The sequence below is a fragment of the Myotis brandtii genome, unplaced genomic scaffold (genome assembly GCF_000412655.1).
Source record: "Myotis brandtii unplaced genomic scaffold, ASM41265v1 scaffold2247, whole genome shotgun sequence".
NCBI lineage: Eukaryota > Metazoa > Chordata > Mammalia > Chiroptera > Vespertilionidae > Myotis > Myotis brandtii.
In genome coordinates this window covers 44,281-63,805 of record NW_005358421.1, presented here as the reverse complement: position 1 = coordinate 63,805, position 19,525 = coordinate 44,281, and the positions used below count along the sequence as shown (strand labels likewise).

Sequence of the window (19,525 nt, the reverse complement as noted above, 5' to 3'; positions counted from 1 at the left end):
GGAGCTTTTCTAGATGTTTAATGTTTCTTTTCTTATCTAAGCATTATATCATCTCCTTTCATGGGTGAGAGGGGAATCCAAACCTGAAGATGGTGTCTGATCTTCCTGGGAGGAGAGGTGGTCTCCTCGACAATAACCATAAGTGAGCGGAGGCGTAGAGATAGGGTGAAGCTCTCTCAGTGTTTGTTGGAGGATGGAAGGATTATAAGCAGAGCCTCCAGGGAGTGAGCCCTGCTCCATGAGGATTAACTTACCACTTCCTGAAGGAGAGCAGTGTCAGGAGACTTTTCTGTGTTAGTTCTTCCCTTTCCCTAGAGCCTGCCTTCTCTGGAGACCGTGATGCCTACTGCCTTTGCTTTCCAGTAAGAGTAGAAAATATTACCTTTTCCAGCCCCAAACTTCTCAGGGACAGCATGAGAACTAATCAGTCCCTAAGCCGACTCAGAGTAACTGCCAACTGTAGGGAAGCAAAATTTGCCATCCCAAAATGTGTCTGGCATGAGCATTATTTTATTTTTAAGAAACAAAAGACTCAGGAAGAACATTAGACCTCTTCTCAAATCACCTCAAGGAATTTAAGATAGGCCTGTTCCTGTCTTAATTTCTGTTGAAGTTCCAGACTCCTGTCTCTTTCTCTCTAGTCCCGAATGACACATAAACCTCTTTTTCCCTTAGTGTCCATGAAATTTTCTTGCTTATGTGAATTCCCCATAAGTAAGTATCAAAACTTGGTTTTCTCCTGTTAATCTGTCTTACATCGTGTTAATTATTCAACCAGCCACAAGAACCAAGAAGGGAAGGGGGAAATTTTCACCTCCTCCACATAACACACGGTGTAGTAGCTCCAATGCAGGAAGGTATTTATTGGACATCTAATGAGTGGTGCCAGTTATGAGTTTTGAGGACAAAGCCTCCTCTGATTTCCTAGAAAGAAGAGATGGGCTGGAAGTATGATGAGACCTCGGGCATGGAGGGCTGTACAGTTACAGCAGGAATCAATCTCTTCCAAGGATCACCTTGGCTTTCTTATAAATCTTTTCCTTTCCTTTCTTGAGGCCCTGTGAGCCTCAAACAGCTCAGGGAACACTTCCCAGGTCCAAGAGAGGGCAGAGCAGGGCATCTGTAGCTCCCCTCCAGCAGGTGCGTCTGGGAGTGGGGCTCTTCACCTTCTTCATTCTCATTTTCTGTCCATTTACCCCCAACTGTGGAAGGAGTTTCATCTCAAAGACTTGTCAGCCCAGTTTATTTCCTTGTTTGAATAGCTTTGATGTTTCCCTCTGTCCACAACATAAATTCAAAAGTGGCAAACCAGGACCCCTGTGATTTAGCCATAACCTATTATTATCATTGCTATTGTTGTTTTCCGTGTTCCTCACCATTTCATGCATATGTCCTTGTGTCATAGCCACCTTATGATACGGGCACATAATGGAAGATGATATATTTTTATTGAGTGAGTAATTTTACCCTCTGAAAAGTTCACAGGAACACTCTGCATTGATGACTGGTGGTGGGAGAGGTAAACCCTGTGGAGTGAGGAACCCAGGGAGATTAATTTACTCACGTGGATGTAGAGAGCTAACTTATGAAATGTCCTCTTTTTCTTTCATTCTTTTTTATTCTTAGCTTCTCCTCTCATTGTCCCTTCATCCCAGATATATTCTCACAGAATTCTCAGAGGTGGTGTTAGTACAGAGGTCATTGGTTCCCTGTCCATATCCCCTCTGTATTTTCTCCTTCTTTTCACTTTCGTGCGACTGCCAGCACCCACATTTATTTTTGTTATTTCCCCCCCCCCCTGACTGGGAAACTGCCTGTTCTTGGTTCCTCCAGGTCAGAATAGCTGGAAAGTTAATGACCTCCCCAGTAGCTCTTAACAATGGACAGATGGGAATTGGGATATCAACATCCCAGCCCCCTTGCCCTTGTAGTAGGATAGCCCTGGACTGTCTGCTTGACCATCCTGGTGTTCTCCACAGGGATTAGCTCCAGTTACCCACAGTGGTGGTTGGCTTGACAATGCACTCCTTGTTGGAAGACTTCCGTTCCTTGTTTCATTCTTCTCTATCAATGTTCCCTTCATTACCCAAATAAACTACTTGCACTGTTCTCAGGATTAACTTCTGTGGAAACCAACAAAGACACAGGGACAGGGACATTATGGCCTAACACTGCTGAAATGAGCAAACTTGTTTCAAGTTCCAACCAGTTAAACTTTTTTTTTTTCCCCAATTAAACTTTTGGACAACTTAAATACTGATTTTGTCAGATGGGTGCTATTTGTTATATATTTTTCCTTTCTTTTTTTTTTTTTAAAAGATACATATATCTATTAAAACTTTGAAGACATTTAACAATCTATTGAAGTCAGAAATATAAATTCTTAATATTAACTCTAGAAACCCGAGAAGTCCCAGAAGTTTAATTTAAAGGCTTTGCAGTGGTTCTCAACCTTCCTAATGCCGCAACCCTTTAATACAGTTCCTCATGTTGTGGTGACCCCCAACCATAAAATTATTTTTGTTGCTACTTCATAACTGTAATTTTGCTACTGTTATGAATCATAATGTAAATATCTGATATGCAGGATGTATTTTCAGGGGTCGCGACCCACAGGTTGAGAAGCGCTGCTTTAGAGAGAATTATTGTAAAAGGTGTTAATATTACATTCTTTGTTAGACTGGCATTTAGAGCACTTTTCATTTCATTTCACTATTTCACACTTGACCCATTGCCACCAGCAGGAGCAGTGACTAGATAAAAGTCTCATAGTTATATTTATCTAAACGTAGCAAATAGCACCAGGTTTCCCATTTAATGGAATGCACTTTTACAATTCTTTGGAGCAATAAGCCTTTAGATTCCCATTTTCCCCACTCAAGCGCCTTTGTCCTAACACCTTTGAGTATTTGTTACCACAGGACTCCTTACAGGAATACAGGTGAAAATGTCTCAGAAGGTGCTTTACTCTGTTCTGTTCTTTCACAGCTCAGATTCATTTGGCTGGTCACAGTTAGGTAGGTAGAAATGGGTTGACAATGTTGGAACTCACGATAATTTTGTCCACAGAACATGGACCAGTAGTCTGCTCCAATAAAATGTCAGTGTGGGTGTAAAGAAGCAACAAAAGCCATCCCAGCCTCCTGGTACCTCCCACCAGGAGCGGTGCTGCCCCCTGAGCCAGTCGCATAGCAAGGCCATCAGGCTCTGGCAGTCCTGGTCAACGTGGACACCCCATTCCTCCAGTTCCACAGTCTCTCCAGCAGGGTACCTGCCAAAGTCACCAGCGCCACCATGAGGTCCCAGCTGAGACTCTGCGGTCTTGGAGTTTTCTCCTACAGTCACCTGCACCACCAGCTCGATGCGATTTCCCTGATGTCTAAGGTAGCAGGACCAGATAAGCTGGTAATGTTACTGTACCTGCGTAGTCACGGATCTCAGCACCACGGCCTTGGAGCAGTCAGGTGGTACAGGACTTGTGGCGCAGTACTCCAGGTATTTGGTCAGCAGCTGCTCAATTCATCCACCAATCCTTGGCCTCTTTTTAATTTCTTTTTTTCAGTTACAGCCTACATTTAATATTTTGCATTAGTTTCAGGTGTATAGCATAGTGGATAAACAAAAATATACTTTACAAAATGACCCTTTCCCTGGCATATTTCCAGTACTTACCTGGCACCATACATAATATTGACTATATTCCTTATGCTGCAATTTACTTCCCCACAACTATTTAAAAAAATTTTTTTAATTGATTTCAGAGATGAAGGGAGAGAGAGAGAGAAACATCAATGATGAGAGAGGATCATTGATTGGCTTCGGCCTGCACACCCCACAGTGGGGATCAAGCCTGCAACCTGTGCATATGCCCTTGACCGGAATTGAACCTGGGACCCTTCAGTCCATAGGCCGATTCCCTGAGCCAAACCAGCCAGGGCCCCATGACTATTTTGTAACTACCAATTAGTACTCCTTTAAAAACTTTTTTATTGAATTTATTGGGGGTGGCATTGGTTAATAAAATTATAAAGGTTTCAGGTGTACAATTCTATAATACATTATCTGTATATTGTATTGTGTTCACCACCACAAGTCAAATCTCCTAACAGTCATATAATGGTACTAGAGGCCTGGTGCACGAAAATTTGTGCACTGGGGAGGGGGTTCCCTCAGCCTGGCCTGCCCCCTCTCACAGTCTGGGAGCCCTCAGGGGATGTCCTACTGACAGGGTTGCGGGAGGCAACCCTGGCCGATCAGGGGAAGGCACTGCCCCCATCAGCCCACAGCTGCTGCCACTGCCTGCCTTCAGCCCTTGCAGCGCTGAGGCTTTGTCTGGAAGGACATTTGACTCTCTGGTCTAATTAGCATATTATGCTTTTATTATTATAGATTTTTAACAGCACTATTCACACTATTTGGAAAGGTGAATTATGAAAGTTTGTAAAACAAAAAACATCAAACAATTTAGCTCTTTAAGAATGTATCTAAATATGTCATCTAAAAAAAATAAATATGTCATCTATACACATTCGTCATATTCTCTCTCCCGCCCCCCCACACTTTTTAGGAGAAACTACAAAACATTTTTGCTTTACCTATTCTGTCTCCTTTCTATTGGTCATACTAGCTGAAAGAGATTAGATTATGGGCGAATTTTCTGTTTTTCTTTATCCTAATTATGAAACTAAACTAGCAGAGCCATTCAGTTTAGTGTTCACCAATGAGTTCTGGGTAAGACCTGAAAATACTTTATTTCCTTATAAAAAAAACAAAATAAACAAAACCTTTTGAGTAGACTTTCATGAATATTTCAGAGTTTCTTACTCCATTCCGCAACTCACTTATGTTGCACAGCAGCCAGTTTTATTTTCCAGTGTCAAAGATATTTTTAAAGTAGAAGTGTACTTTTTTATTTGTAGAATTCTAATGCTTTTACATGTACTTGAAGGAGTGATTTGACATTTATTTATTTATTTTTATTTATTTATTTATTTATTTATTATTGCTTAAAGTATTACAAAGGGTATTACATATGTGTCCTTTTCCCCCCCCGCCCTTGACAATCCCCTGGCCTCCCCTACCCCCCAGTGTCTTATGTCCATTGGTTATGCTTATATGCAAGCATACAAGTCCTTCGGTTGATCTTGATTTGACTTTTAGAAAACTACTTTAGAACACTGAATTTGTCACTTTACTATCATATAAAAAGCCTATTTAGCATAAAAAACAGTCAGATTACTTATATTTATCAAGTGATTAGGAGCTTTCGTTTTTAGTGCCTCATGGTCACTTTTAGAATCAGCTCTTAAACCACAGCAGATCTTTTGTGGTTTATGCCTGACTGAACATGCATTAGCAACTAGTTAATCCATTAGCAACTAGTTAATCAACATTTACTTTGTAACTACCACTCTTCTGGGTTGTGAATGAATATGAAAATTGAAAAAGTAGAGAAATGCGAAGAACTGTAAAAGATTGTCCTCAAACCCAGCTGGTGTGGCTCAGTGATTGAGGGTTGACCAGGAGTCATGGTTCAATTCCTGGTCAGGGCACCTGACTGGGTTGGGGGCTTGATCCCCAGTAGGGGGTGTGCAGGAGGCAGCCAATCAATGATTCTCTCTCATCATTGATGTTTCTATCTCTCTCCCCCTCTCCCTTCCTCTCTGAAATCAATTTACAAAAAAGATTGTCTTCACAGATAAAGCATTTATCTTGGGGAAATTAACATGAATATTTCAGAAGAAAAATATGGAAAAGATTTCATGGATAAGTGATTTCACAGAATTATTTACTGTGTAAGAATTTTGGAGCTCTGAAGGCCATTTACCTTAGGTTAGAAGAAGAGTTATATTCTAAATATAAAGATCTACTCATGATCTGAAACATATTTCATGTAGATCTGTCACTGAAGTAAAATGTGAAAACTTCTCCCCAGCCAGTGTTGCTCAGTGGTTGAGCATCGACCTATGACCTGGGAGATCATGGTTTGATTCCCGGTCAGGACATATGCCTGGGTTGCAGCCTTAATCCCCAGTGGTGGGCATGCAGGAGGCAGCCGATTGATGATTCTCTCTCATCATTGATGTTTTTCTCTCTCTCTCCCTCTCCCTTCCTCTCTGAAATCAATAAAAATATATTTTAAAATGTGAAAACTTCTTCAGTAATATATTTACACATTGTGATATTTTTTTTAATTATTTTTCATATTTTCTCATATATACACACATATATACACATACACACATATATGTATATATATCTGTATTTAAATAAATAAACTGGGTTCTAAGTAGTGATTTGTATTATATTTTGTAGTCCTACTTCCATTCTAGGAGTTTATTGACACTTGTAAGATAAATCAATTTAAATAGAAATGAAATATAAACAATCTGTCAACTCTTTAGGGACATATTAATTCATGGAGCAAATCTGCAACCAAAGTATGTGCCCTGGATTGGGAATCGAACCCATGAGCTTGGAGGGACAGGCCAGCACTCTAACCATTGGGAAACACGGGCCAGGACTGCCATGCTTTCTTGCCTTTTAATACTCCTGGATTTTATCTTTACTGTTCTTTTACTTGCTCCCATAAAAACTTATGATTTCCTTGTTTACAGCACATCTTATTTCATTTACCACTTGTTTATGAGCTCCACAAGGGAAGGAAATGTGTCCTATTCACTTCTGTATATGATTCACTTTCTAGCTCACTGCCTAGCATATTGAATGTGTTCAACTGTTTAAATGAAAAAAATGACAGAGGAGGAAGTTGATACAATAATTATAAAAAAAGTGGCCACTTTCAACCAAGCCGGTTTGGTTCAGTAGATAGAGCGTCGGCCTGCGAACTGAAGAGTCCCAGGTTCTGGTTGAGGCTCATGCAGAAGGCAACGCAATTGATGTGTTTCTCTCATTTTGAGAGAGGGAATGACAGATATTTCTCTCTGTATTTCCTTCTCTCTTCCACTCTCTCTAAAAATCAATGGAAAAATATCCTTGGGTGAAGATTAAAAAAAAAAGGTTACTTTCAATTTCTATACTTTATTTACTCTCATAGGAGGAAGACATTTACTACTTTGTTCCAACAGAACCAAAGAATTTTAGTGAGATGATACCCAGAGGTTATCAGTTTTGTTCTTTTTCATTTTCCATCAATGATTAGTCCTCTTTCTAGTTTCCCAAAGTATCAAAGAATTATGAAGAAATACCTCCCTGGTTCTAATTTTATAGTGAAATACTTAAAAAATTTATTTTTAATGTAAATATTAAATGTTGTTTAAATGTATGTTTAATAGTGATACATGCATATAAAATGAAATTTTAAAAATATAAAGGCATATAAAATGAAAATGCCTCCTTCCCTCTCTGTCTCCAGACACCCAATTCTCTTTTGCAAAAGCATTCAGTTACTAGTTTTTTTCTTATTTAAGAAGCATACAATGTATTTATGAACATAAACATACATATCTACATAATTTTTCTTCACATGAAAGATAGCCCAAGATCTGGAACTCTTTTCATTTACAGTGCACTTTGAGGATATTTTTATATCAACAGACATGTACAGATCTTCGTTTTTTAAAAAATATGTTTTTATTGATTTTTAGAGAGAGAAGGAAGAGGGAGAAAGAGATAGAAACATCAATGATGAGAGAGAATCACTGATCAGCCACCTCCTGCACACCCCCTACTGGGGATGGAGCCCACAACCTGGGCATGTGCCCTGACCAGAAATTGAACCAAGTCGAACCAGCAACCTCTTGGTTCCTGGGTCAGTGCTCTACTGCTGAGCCACACTGGCCAGACCAGATCTTCATTTGTAACAGTGATATAGAATATTCCAATCTATGGATATACAGTAATTTACTTAATCAGTTATTAATTAATGGGAATTTAGATTGTTTTAATATTTTGTTATTAAAAACAGTAGTTAACATTCTTGTACATACACCATTATTCTTATGTGTGAGAATATTACTCAAACAAATACTTAGGAGTGGAATTGCTAAGTCAAAGAGAATGCCCTTTAAATGTTCATGGTTTTAGACAAAATGTCTTCCATAAATGTTGTACCAATTTATGCCCTATGAGCAAAGAATTAGATTTCTGTTTTTCACAACACCATTTGTGATCTTTATAAATTTTTAGGGAAAATATGTACATGTATTATAGTTTTCTTTGTTTTCTCTAATTCTGAATGAAATAGAATGTCTTTTTTCATATATTTGGCATCTTTCCTATTGTGCTGATGTTATTTTCATTATTATTATTTTTAAAATATATTTTCATTGATTTTAGAGAGGAAAGGAGAGGGAGAGAAAGATAGAAACATCAATGATGAGAGAGAATCATTGATGGGCTTCTTTCTGCACGCCCTCTACTGGGAATCGAGCCCACAATTCAGGCATGTGCCCTGATGGCAAATCGAACCGTGACCTCCTGGTTCATAGGTCAACACTCAACCACTGATCCATGCTGGCTGGGTGTTATTTTCATTAATGATCTGAAGATATTTATCCATACTATGCATATTTATCTTTTGTTTATAATTGATGCTACCATGACAGATGTTCTCAAGGATAATGCTATAAGTTCAGCTAGAAAAGACAATTTAATGTTGTTAAAAAAATAATAGGTTTTGCCTTAGGGTTATAACCTTGTGTAATTTGTAAGGGCAAATACACATAAAAAGTTATCTCTGTTGAAAACAGGGGAAGAGACTTTCTTCTCTCCTTTTATTTTATTTTTAAAAATTTTTTAGAACATACTTAAGAAAACGCGTAATTAAGTTCTTTCTTTGTCTTTGAAATACATGTAAAAGCAAAAAAAAAAAACCTCTTGCCAGCTTTATGACTCCAGAATGTCTTTGTCAAGGACGGACCTGGCAAGTCACTTTGAAATGTAATCATCAAGGTAGATAGCACCCTCCAGTGTCCCAGTTTCTGTGGAGGGTAGGAGTCTAACTTTGGTGCCCTAACTTCCAAGTTGCAAAACTACCTTCTGTCCATACAGATGTGTTTATTTTTCCTTTGTATGAGCCAATTACCAGGTGAATCTAGGATTAACTCTGTGTGATAAATGATGCAGTCAAGTCTTTCGAGGACCAGTTATTGTTTATCTTGAGACCATGCATGTAATGGATGTATTTGCCTGGCTAAATAAAAGGATTAGCTTTCTTTCTGTCTTTGCCGTCTCTTAGTAGATTGCCTGTGATGTACATATTCCATTGCTTTCATGCTTATTTAATAATAAAACTATTTTATTCTTTTCTACCCATGTGGAGAGATTTTTCTGGGCTGGCAGGAGATTTGTTTTTAATTATATTTTCCTAACAAACTCAACTCAGTTTTTCAATATATGTTCTATCATTTGTAAAATTAGGGGGATGGAGTACATCTTCGAGATTCCTTATAGTCCTATAAATTCTAGGAAATAAAAAAACACACACAAAAAAACATGAACAATTTTCTTTTTAAAAAATTTCTATTAAATTTATTTCTTTTTATTGAATTTATTGGGGTGACATCAGTTCACAAAGCCATATGGGTTTCAAGTGTCTAACTCAACAAAGCATCATCTGCACACTGCATCATGTGCTCATTGCCCAAAGCAATGAACAATTTTCTGAGTGATGTCAGATAGTCTTTTTTTTAATCAAAGAAATTAAAAACAGATAATGTCCCCCCAAATATTTTAAATCAAGACTCTTACTTTTATGTCCCCAATAATTTCTTTTTCTTTATTTTTATTATTGACACTATTACAGATGTCCCCATTCCTCCCCTTTACCCCTTCCACCTAGCCCCCTCTTCCCTCTTGACATCACCACACTGTTGTCTGTGTCCATGAGTTATGCATATATGTTCTTTGACTAATCACTTCATCTTCTTTCATTAAATCCTCCCAACCTTCCCTCTGACAGCTGTCAGACTGTTCCATGTATCTGTGCCTCTGTTTCTATCCCAAATAATTTCTTTATCGCATATTTCATATCTTTGTTCCTCAAGCTATATATTACAGGGTTAATGAGTGGAGTAACTACAGAATAAAGCAAAGTCATTATCTTCTGCATTCCAGCTTTATGTTCTGATGTTGGGCTTATATACATGACCATCACTGAGCCATAGAAAAGAGAAACCACAGCCAGATGGGATCCACAGGTGGAGAAAGCCTTTCTTCGTCCAGCTGCTGAGGGAACCCTCAACACAGCTTGTAGAACCAGAGAATAGGACACCATGATACAAATAAAGGGAATAAATAAGAGCAGAGAACTTAAGGTGGAGCTAGTTAACTCTATTGCAGGGTATCTGGTACAGGTGAGGGCCAACAGAGGACCTGGGTCACACAGGAAGTGGTCAATGATCCTGGAGCCACAGAAGGACATTTGGGAAATAATAGTGATAGGAATCAAGAACCAGAGGAAGCCAAGTACCCAGCAGCTGACCACAAGATTGGTGCAGAGACGTCCAGTCATAATGGTTGGGTAGTGTAGAGGCTGGCAGATGGCAAGGTATCGATCAAATGCCATAACAGCCAAGAAAAAGCATTCTGTAGAACCCAAGGAGAAGAAAAAATAGAACTGGAGAAAGCATCCAGAGAAGGAGATGACCTTGGTGTCAGAGAGGAAGTTAGCCAACATGTTTGGGACAGTGGAGGTGACATACCAGATCTCCAGGAAGGAGAAGTTGGCGAGCAGGATGTACATGGGGGTGTGCAGTCTCTGATCCCAGTGCACAGCACAGATGATCGAACCATTGCCCATGAGGGTCAGGAGGAAGACAACAGAGAAGAGCACAAAGAGGAGGACCTGCTTCTCTCTGGGGCCAGGGAAGCCCAGGAGGATGAAGCCAGTGATGGTGCTGGAGTTGTTGAAAAATTTCATGGGTCTGTGAGCTGCAAAAAGACCATCAAATCATTGAATGACTGTATATAGATACATGGGGACCCAGGTATGTATTGACGCCACCATGGGGGATGCAATAAACACTTATGTATCAATAGTTACTATTTTTTTTCCAAACCTGAAATACTGTCCTGGTTTATCCAGGGTAGACGAGCACTAATCTGGTCCTGCTGAAATAGGTCTCTGATTGTCTAGGTTGGAAATATGTTGCTGAAAAATCCATATAAACTGTGCATCCTGATGTTATGGATCTAATGTTAAGATACATGTAGCAGAACACTTGTAAAGAAGAGAAAACTTTAAATTTTTTGCTCTCTCTCCTAATCATGTCTTGGGAGCACCTCAAGGCAGAATGACTTTGGATGGTTATACATTTGCATAATGACTTTATGTTTTTCTGAGTAAAAAAAACCCTACCCCAACCTTTGCTAAATAATTCTGTGTCTAGACCTTGGTTTTGGCTATTATAGCATCTGTAAATAGAAACATGAAAAATAACTTATTTTTCCATTATCTTGAATATAACATCAATTAATCAATAATAAGGAAATTTCAAGTGTTGGCATGGTTATCCTAGGAGTCTGCCAGTGGTCTCTTTGGAATATTCAAAAACAGTAAGACCTCCCTGGATAAATGGCAGAAGGTACCAAGGGAGAGCTAGTTGACTATAATGTACTTCTTTGTTTGCTTTTGGAGAGCATGAAAATGTGTGACAGGGGACCAGCAAACTGAATAATATTTTGGAACTTAAAAAATATGTACAAAAGCCTCCCTCTCTGAGCCAGATCTAGTTTTGGATTTTATATTTCTATGACATGGGTGACGCATGTGGCCAATAAAATTTACCATGATCCTGCTAGACTATGTATTAACTTATATTGCCTTGGGTCTTTTAGTGGCTTAGCTGTGGGATGAACTGGTTTTGGTTCTTGTACCATAAACTTACACTTTCTAAATGCCCTTTCCTCTTTTTTCCATTTTAAGGATATGTGACTATGGACTGAGATTAAGTTTCAGATACCAAAGAGTCATCTTTTTTGAAAGTGAACTTAAACCAGACATAAAATATTTAATAAATATTTCCATTATTTTACATTAGTCTCATTCAGGTTGAAAATATTCAGAATATGGTCTTTTCTGAGGCAACCATTTTCCCAAATGCCCCATTTTTTGAATGGGGCTGTTAACAAATGTTGGGGCCACGAGAATACATCAACTGCTAATGAATTGTAGGAGTGACTCAAAAAATTTGCTATAACATGTGAAGGTCACTTATGGACTTTAAATACCATAATGTTAAAAAAGTCCCTTTTAGGCCTATAGGTTTACCACCAACTGAGAGGAAAGTCATTTAGTCTTCAATAGGTCAAAATAATTTGTTACTAATTGTGGTTGGGCATCTTTCTTTTTTAAAAGAATATATTTTTATTGATTTCAGAGAGGAAGGGAGAGGGAGAGAGAGATAGAAACGTCAATGATGAGAGAGAATCATTGATCAGCTGCCTCCTGCATTGTTCATACTGGGGATCAAGCCAGCAACTGGGCATGTTCCCTTGACCGGAATCAACTCTGGGACCCTTCAGTCCTCAGGCTGACATTCTATTCACTGAGCCAAACCAGTGAGGGCTGGTTGGGGCATCTTTAACCAAAGTGTTCTGCAGAGTGTTTCTAAATGGTTATTTTTGTGTGATAATCACTTTGTCCATCATCTCAAAATATTTTTTAGCACTTTGAATAGTTTAGTTAATGTTCAAGGACTTATTTTCCTGCTCTAGCCTATTTTAATGTTACATGTCTTCCTTTCTTTTACCCCTCACATCCAACTCGCCAGCAAGATGCTTTTGTTTCTAAAATATGACATATAATTCACTTCTCTTTGTCTTCACTGTCATCTCCCAAGTTCAAATTATCATCCTTTCTTCCTTGGACTTCTGTGGAAGCATCCTAACAGAGCTCCTCGCCTCTACTTACCTCTGCCTCCTCCATTTCCACACAGCAGCAGAGTATGCCTTAAAAATGAAAAAACAAAACCAACAAAACAAAACCAACTCAAAACAAATGAGAATGTTAGACTTTTGAGTAAAACCATTCCCTCTCAGAACAACTCTGTCAGAAAGTCTTACAAAGCTGTTTAAGAAAACAGGGAGGTATTCTAGAATACAGGAATGGCCATCACCATTTTATGCTCAATCGAATATATTTAACCAGACTGTATTGTTACTCACCTTAGGCTGGTTGAGTCATCCTTCATCCATTGCCGAAGGCTCTGTGCACACAAGTATGAGTCAACTAACAACAATCACCTTTTGATGGTTTACTTGTTAAATTAGTCAATTCCAGAAAGGTTGAGATAGTTTATGTCAGTGTGAGGAAGACATTCCCTGATAATTTAATTTTCCCTCAAAGTTCAGTACAGTAGAAATCTTGGTATGTTCATTTGTTGGCCCTCTCTCCACAGCCAGTCCAGAGATGTTTCATGACAACTCAATTATTTCCTTTAGCTAGTTTGTGAGGGGGCTGCCACATCTGTAACACTGGGAAATCTATTTCTGGAAAATACTTAAAAGTAAAGATAATGTTCAAGTTTGGGATGAGTGGTAGGCAGCTGGATATAATAGAAAAAGCACTGAATTTAGAGTCAAGAGATTTTTTTAAACTAGTTATAGGAAATTAATATTCAGATTTCTAAGCTATAAAATGGGCATAATTATGCCATCTTCAAAGGGCTGTTATAAAGATTACTGAATGAGGTAAATATCTGTGGAAGTATCTTAATAATTGCCTGACCCATGCCTAAGAAATATTGGTTATATGTATATGATCATAGCAACTTCAAAGAGAACTATCAGTAAAGACTAGGAGATTATATTTTTTACTCTGATCATAGCAACTTCAAAGAGAACTATCAGTAAAGACAGATTATATTTTTTACTGGTCTAAACACTACATAACCTTATTACCTGGATCAGCAAAGGAAATTCCAAACTGAAACTTCTCAAAAGTTTCTCTTTTACTTTCATAGAGAGAAGAGAGTCTTCTTGGCAATAATTGGAGAGGAGAAAAGAGGGGAAATGGTTATGATAAGGATCCTAGATTGTGTCTGCTGAAGGAGGGAGGCGTTATAAGCAGAGCCTGCCAGGAAGTAAGCCCTGTTCTTCCTGGTCCTTGAGGATTCCTTTACCGCTTCCTAAAAGGAACAGTGTCAAGAGACATCTCTATGCTTGTTATTTACTTCCCTTGGGGCCTGCCTCAATTTCTGTTTTTTTATTTCTTCTGTTCAAGTTAAAATGATGCATTTTCTTTGCTTTAAACCTCTCACAGATAGAATTAAATACTAGTGTTAACAAATTAATTAATTGATTGTTTGATGAATTAACACACCAGTAAGTCTGTCTGTAACTCCCCTAAGTGCTTACTATATGGTCAATGAAAAATTTTACAAATCTGAAGGGGATAAAAGCAGCTCCAGACGTTCATAACGGACCTGACATTCACAACTAGGCCTCAAAATTATTATAAGCTGGTCTGCCACTCTCAGATAGGTCATGCTGTTCTGTTATTGGACATAATCTCACAAGTAAAATCTCAGTCACGCCCCAGATAACTGTTGATCTTTCTCTCAATTATAGATGAGTTTGTATTTTCTACTGCTTTATATTAATGGTATCGTACCATTTCTACTCTTTTTTTGGGGGGGGCGGTTAGTTGTTTTTTTTTTTAACTCAGTAAAATTATTTTGAGATTTATCCATGTTGTACCATGCTCCTTGCAGTGGAGCAGGATGGAGCTGCAGCGGTCCAGGATCCTCTCTGGGGCCCCCTTCATTACCAGGGGCTCAGCTGTGTTGGGGTTCTTGTGAATGGACAACTGGTACTTGTTGGTGGAGTCAAAGGGTATCTCGATGATTCTGGGGTACCGCTCTCTCATCTCCTTCAAGGACTCACAACACAGCTTGATGCACTTCGAGTACCAACTCGCAGGCTCGCCAGTCACTGCCCACTTCAGGATAGGCAGGTTTTCCTGGCTGGCCTGAAACACAGCTCTATTACAAAGCCCCCAGCAAGGTTTGGAGTCCAGTTTATCACTTTGTTCTTTTATGGATTGTGCTTCTGGTGATGTGTTTAAGAAATCTTTGCCTAAGCCAGAGTCACAAAGATTTTCCCTTATATTTTCTTTTAGATATTTTATAGTTTTAGGTTTTATAACTTACAAACAACTTAAGCTAATTTTTGTGTATTTTGTGAGGTGTTGAAATATTAAAGTTTATTTTTTTTTGATACGAATATTTAACTATTCCAGCACAATTTATTAAAAATGCTCTCCTTTCCACACTGAATTGCTTTTGCATCTTTGTTAAAAATCAGCTTTCCATGTATATGGTGTTATTTCTGAATTCTCTATTTGTACCATTGATCTATTTGTTCAACTCAATGTCAATGCCACATTGTTTTGATCATTAAAATTTTATAATAAGCTTTTAAAAATCAGACAGTGTTACTCCTCCAACTTTGTTTTGTCTAGTCTAAGCTATTTGCATTCCCACATGAATTTAAAAATTAGCTTGGCTTTCAGTCCAAGCTGGTGGCATAGGAAGATCCTGAACTCAGCTCCTTCCAGGAACACATCTAATTTACATCTGCAGACAGAGAATTCCCCTGAAGAAAAACTGAGGGCCAAATGAACAGCTTCTGTACATGAGAGAGAGATGACACAGAAGCAGGTCTCTCTGCAGCCTGCTCTAGCTCCAGATCTAGCCATGTGACTTCCCTCAGCTGTAGTTCTAGCTACAGCTCCTTTCCAGGTGTGGCTTGTCCCCTGTACTTCCTGTAGACCACATCAGCTTCAGGTACAGTCCCAGTGGCTTACTTCTGGGAATCCCTACAAGTCACACCAATCCAGCTTTAACTCCAGGTCCTGCTGTGACTTGCCCCTGGCACTACCTAAGGCCTGAGCCCACTCCATCTACAACTCCAAGTGGCCTGTTAAGCGTGTCCCAGTGCAGCTTGCCCTTGGCCCCTCTCCATTCCAGCTACCACTCCAGGCCCTGGAAAGTTTTGCCCCCAGTGACCCACACATGCTCCAGCTCCATCTTGTCCATCAAAGACACCCAGCACACACAGTCTACAGAGGGGTAGCTCCTACACAAGGTCACTCCTCTGTCTAATTCATAGAAACAAATGTAGAGAGACAGCCAAAATAAGGAGACAGAGAAATATGTCCCACATGAAAGACCAGACAAAAGCCCAGAAAAAGAACTAAATAAAACAAAGACAAGCAATCTATCAGATAAAGAGCTGGTTATAAGGATCTTCAATGAACCTGGGAGAAGCATAGATGAACTCAGTGAGAATTTCAGCAATGTGATAGAAAACATAAAAGAGAACCAGTCAGAAATGACGAATACAATAACTGAAATGAAGAATCCATTAGAGGAAATTAACACCACATTAGATGAAGCAGAGGGTCAAATAGGAGATTTGGAAGACAAGGTAGCAAAAAACACCTACTTGGAACAGAAACAGAAAAAAGAAAAAAAATGAGGATAGTTTAAAGAACCTCTGGGACAAATTCAGGCATACACATTATAGGGGTACCAGAAGGAGAAGAGAGAGAGAAAAAGTGACCAAAAAAATGTACTTAAAGAAGTAATGAATGAAAACTTCCCCAGCCTGGTAAAGGAAACAGACATCCATGTCCAGGAAGTGCAGAGAGCCCCAAATAAGATGAATCTAAAGAGATCCACACCAACACAGATCACAATTAACATATTATAACATCATATTATAGCATAATATAACATCATAATTAAAATGCCAACAGTTAAATCAACAAGGATTTTTTTAAACTTCAAAGTTGGCAACAAACAATCAAATAAACTTAAACTGTATATCAAATAGGTAACAATCATATTAAAGAAAAGTGAAAAAGGACGAGTCCAAGTAAATTTTAGCTACAGTACTTTCACCCCTCTCAGTCTGAAGATAAAAGAACCAAACGAACTCCAAAGAAAACTTTAATTTAGCTAAATAAGTTAGTATGTTTATTGTTAATAGTGGTATGGGTATAGTAATTCTGAAACAAGTTTACGTGCATTATAGAATTGTGCAAAGGAGTAAATATATTTATTTTCTTAGGAGCCAGACTTCTCATGGTGAGAGAAAGGAGCTATAAATATAAAATGGTGAAAGAAAAGAATAATATGAAATGGCTATTTTCCCCAGTTTGTCCACTAAAAGGACGAGCAATGACACCTTAGTAGCTATGAACACACCTAGTGATCTCAGGTTCAAATCACTCTTCATGAAAAAGAAAAGGGGACCTTAGTAGCTCCAGATCTAGCCATGTGACTTCCCTCAGCTGTAGTTCTAACTACAGCTCCTTTCCAGGTGTGGCTTGTCCCCTGGACTTCCTGTAGACCACATCAGCTTCAGGTACAGTCCCAGTGGCTTACTTCTGGGAATCCCTACAAGTCACACCAATCCAGCTTTAGCTCCAGGTCCTGGTGTGACTTGCCCCTGGAACTACCTAAGGCCTGAGCCCACCCCATCTACAACTCCAAGTGGCCTGTTAAGAGTGTCCCAGTGCAGCTTGCCCTTGGCCCCTCTCCATTCCAGCTACCACTCCAGGCCCTGGTAAGGTCTGCCCCCAGTGACCCACGCATGCTCCAGCTCCAGCTGGTCCATCAAAGACACCCAGCACACACAGTCTACAGAGAGGTATCTCCTACACAAGATCACTCCTATGTATAATTCATAGAAACAAATGTAGAGAGACAGCCAAAATAAGGAGACAGAGAAATATGTCCCACATGAAAGACCAGACAAAAGCCCAGAAAAAGAACTGAATAAAACAAAGACAAACAATCTATCAGATAAAGAGCTCACAACACTGGTTATAAGGATTTTCAATGAACTTGGGAGAAACATAGATGAAATCAGTGAGAATTTCAGCAATATGATAGAAAACATAAAAAAGAACCAGTCAGAAATGGCAAATACAATAACTGAAATGAAGAATCCATTAGAGGAAATCAACACCACATTAGATGAAGCAGAGGGTCAAATAAGAGATTTGGAAGACAAGGTAGCAAAAAACACCCACTTGGAACAGGAAACAGAAAAAAGAAAAAAAATGAGGATAGTTTAAAGAACCTCTAGGACAACATCAGGCATACCAACATTCACATTATAGGGGTACCAGAAGGAGAAGAGAGAGAGAAAAAGTGACCAAAAAAATGTACTTAAAGAAGTAATGAATGAAAACTTCCCCAGCCTGGTAAAGGAAACAGACATCCATGTCCAGGAAGTGCAGAGAGCCCCAAATAAGATGAATCTAAAGAGATCCACACCAACACAGATCACAATTAACATATTATAACATCATATTATAGCATAATATAACATCATAATTAAAATGCCAACAGTTAAATCAACAAGGATTTTTTTAAACTTCAAAGTTGGCAACAAACAATCAAATAAACTTAAACTGTATATCAAATAGGTAACAATCATATTAAAGAAAAGTGAAAAAGGACGAGTCCAAGTAAATTTTAGCTACAGTACTTTCACCCCTCTCAGTCTGAAGATAAAAGAACCAAACGAACTCCAAAGAAAACTTTAATTTAGCTAAATAAGTTAGTATGTTTATTGTTAATAGTGGTATGGGTATAGTAATTCTGAAACAAGTTTATGTGCATTATAGAATTGTGCAAAGGAGTAAATATATTTATTTTCTTAGGATCCAGACTTCTCATGGTGAGAGAAAGGAGCTATAAATATAAAATGGTGAAAGAAAAGAATAATATGAAATGGCTATTTTCCCCAGTTTGTCCACTAAAAGGACGAGCAATGACACCTTAGTAGTTATGAACACACCTAGTGATCTCAGGTTCAAATATCACTCTTCATGAAAAAGAAAAGGGGACCTTAGCAAAATGGCTGAGTCCAGGGCTATGTTTGGGATAGTAAGCCTGGACCACCTTGTGATAGAAGTAATAATTTTCTCAAAAAATTACAGTCATAGAAGTTAGCTGAAAGGAGCTTTCCACTGGCCAAATCTGGGGCAATCTGAGCTTCAAAATAAGTAATAATAATAATGAGTTATAACCCATTGAATGAAATCAGAAACCATGGATCCATATTAACAAAAGTAAATAAGTAAAGAAGAAGGAAAGACCCTTACAGTAAAATGTTAAGTAATAAATGCAGAAGGGATGATAGAGTTTAAAAACCACTATCTGGCAATCCTTATAGTAATGTACTGTAAGGATAGTCACATAACTTCAAATAATCTCCCCACAGGTTAGTTGTTAATTACAGATGGGAAAATAGTAATTTACATTAGAGAAAGTTGGAGGACATGTCCAGGATTTGGTGATGGAGCTAATATCACCAATATGGGAACAAGTCACAATCACCTGCCACCTGATAGGATCAATGAGGAGAACATAGCATCACTTTTGCGGTATTCTTGCCAACTATGCATAACCTGACTCTACTGAAGTATCAGATGAACCAAATTGAGGGACATTCTACAAAATAACTGGCCCCATCTTTTCAAAATGTCAAAGCTAAAGGATAAAGAAAGACTAAGAGTGATTCAGATGAAGGAAGGCTAAAGAGA

General features: G+C 38.5%; 1 protein-coding gene and 1 long non-coding RNA gene across 2 annotated transcripts; one reads left to right on the top strand and one right to left on the bottom strand.

Annotated features, from left to right (window-relative positions):
* The first annotated feature begins 1,130 nt into the window (after positions 1-1,130).
* On the top strand, positions 1,131-14,850 carry LOC106726080. The gene is made up of 3 exons (XR_001362092.1): positions 1,131-1,144; positions 3,164-3,165; positions 14,735-14,850. It is a non-coding gene; the product is annotated as an uncharacterized LOC106726080 (long non-coding RNA).
* LOC102254583 (olfactory receptor 11G2-like) lies at positions 9,804-10,897 on the bottom strand. Its single transcript, XM_014539643.1, has one exon. It carries the CDS (start codon positions 10,880-10,882, stop codon positions 9,926-9,928), a length of 957 nt encoding a protein of 318 aa, XP_014395129.1. The 5' UTR covers positions 10,883-10,897; the 3' UTR covers positions 9,804-9,925.
* Positions 14,851-19,525: the final 4,675 nt, after the last annotated feature.

Excerpts from the sequence above, each read along its gene's own strand:
- LOC102254583 (XM_014539643.1), bottom strand. The coding sequence starts at position 10,882 with ATGAAATTTTTCAACAACTCCAGCACCATCACTGGCTTCATCCTCCTG.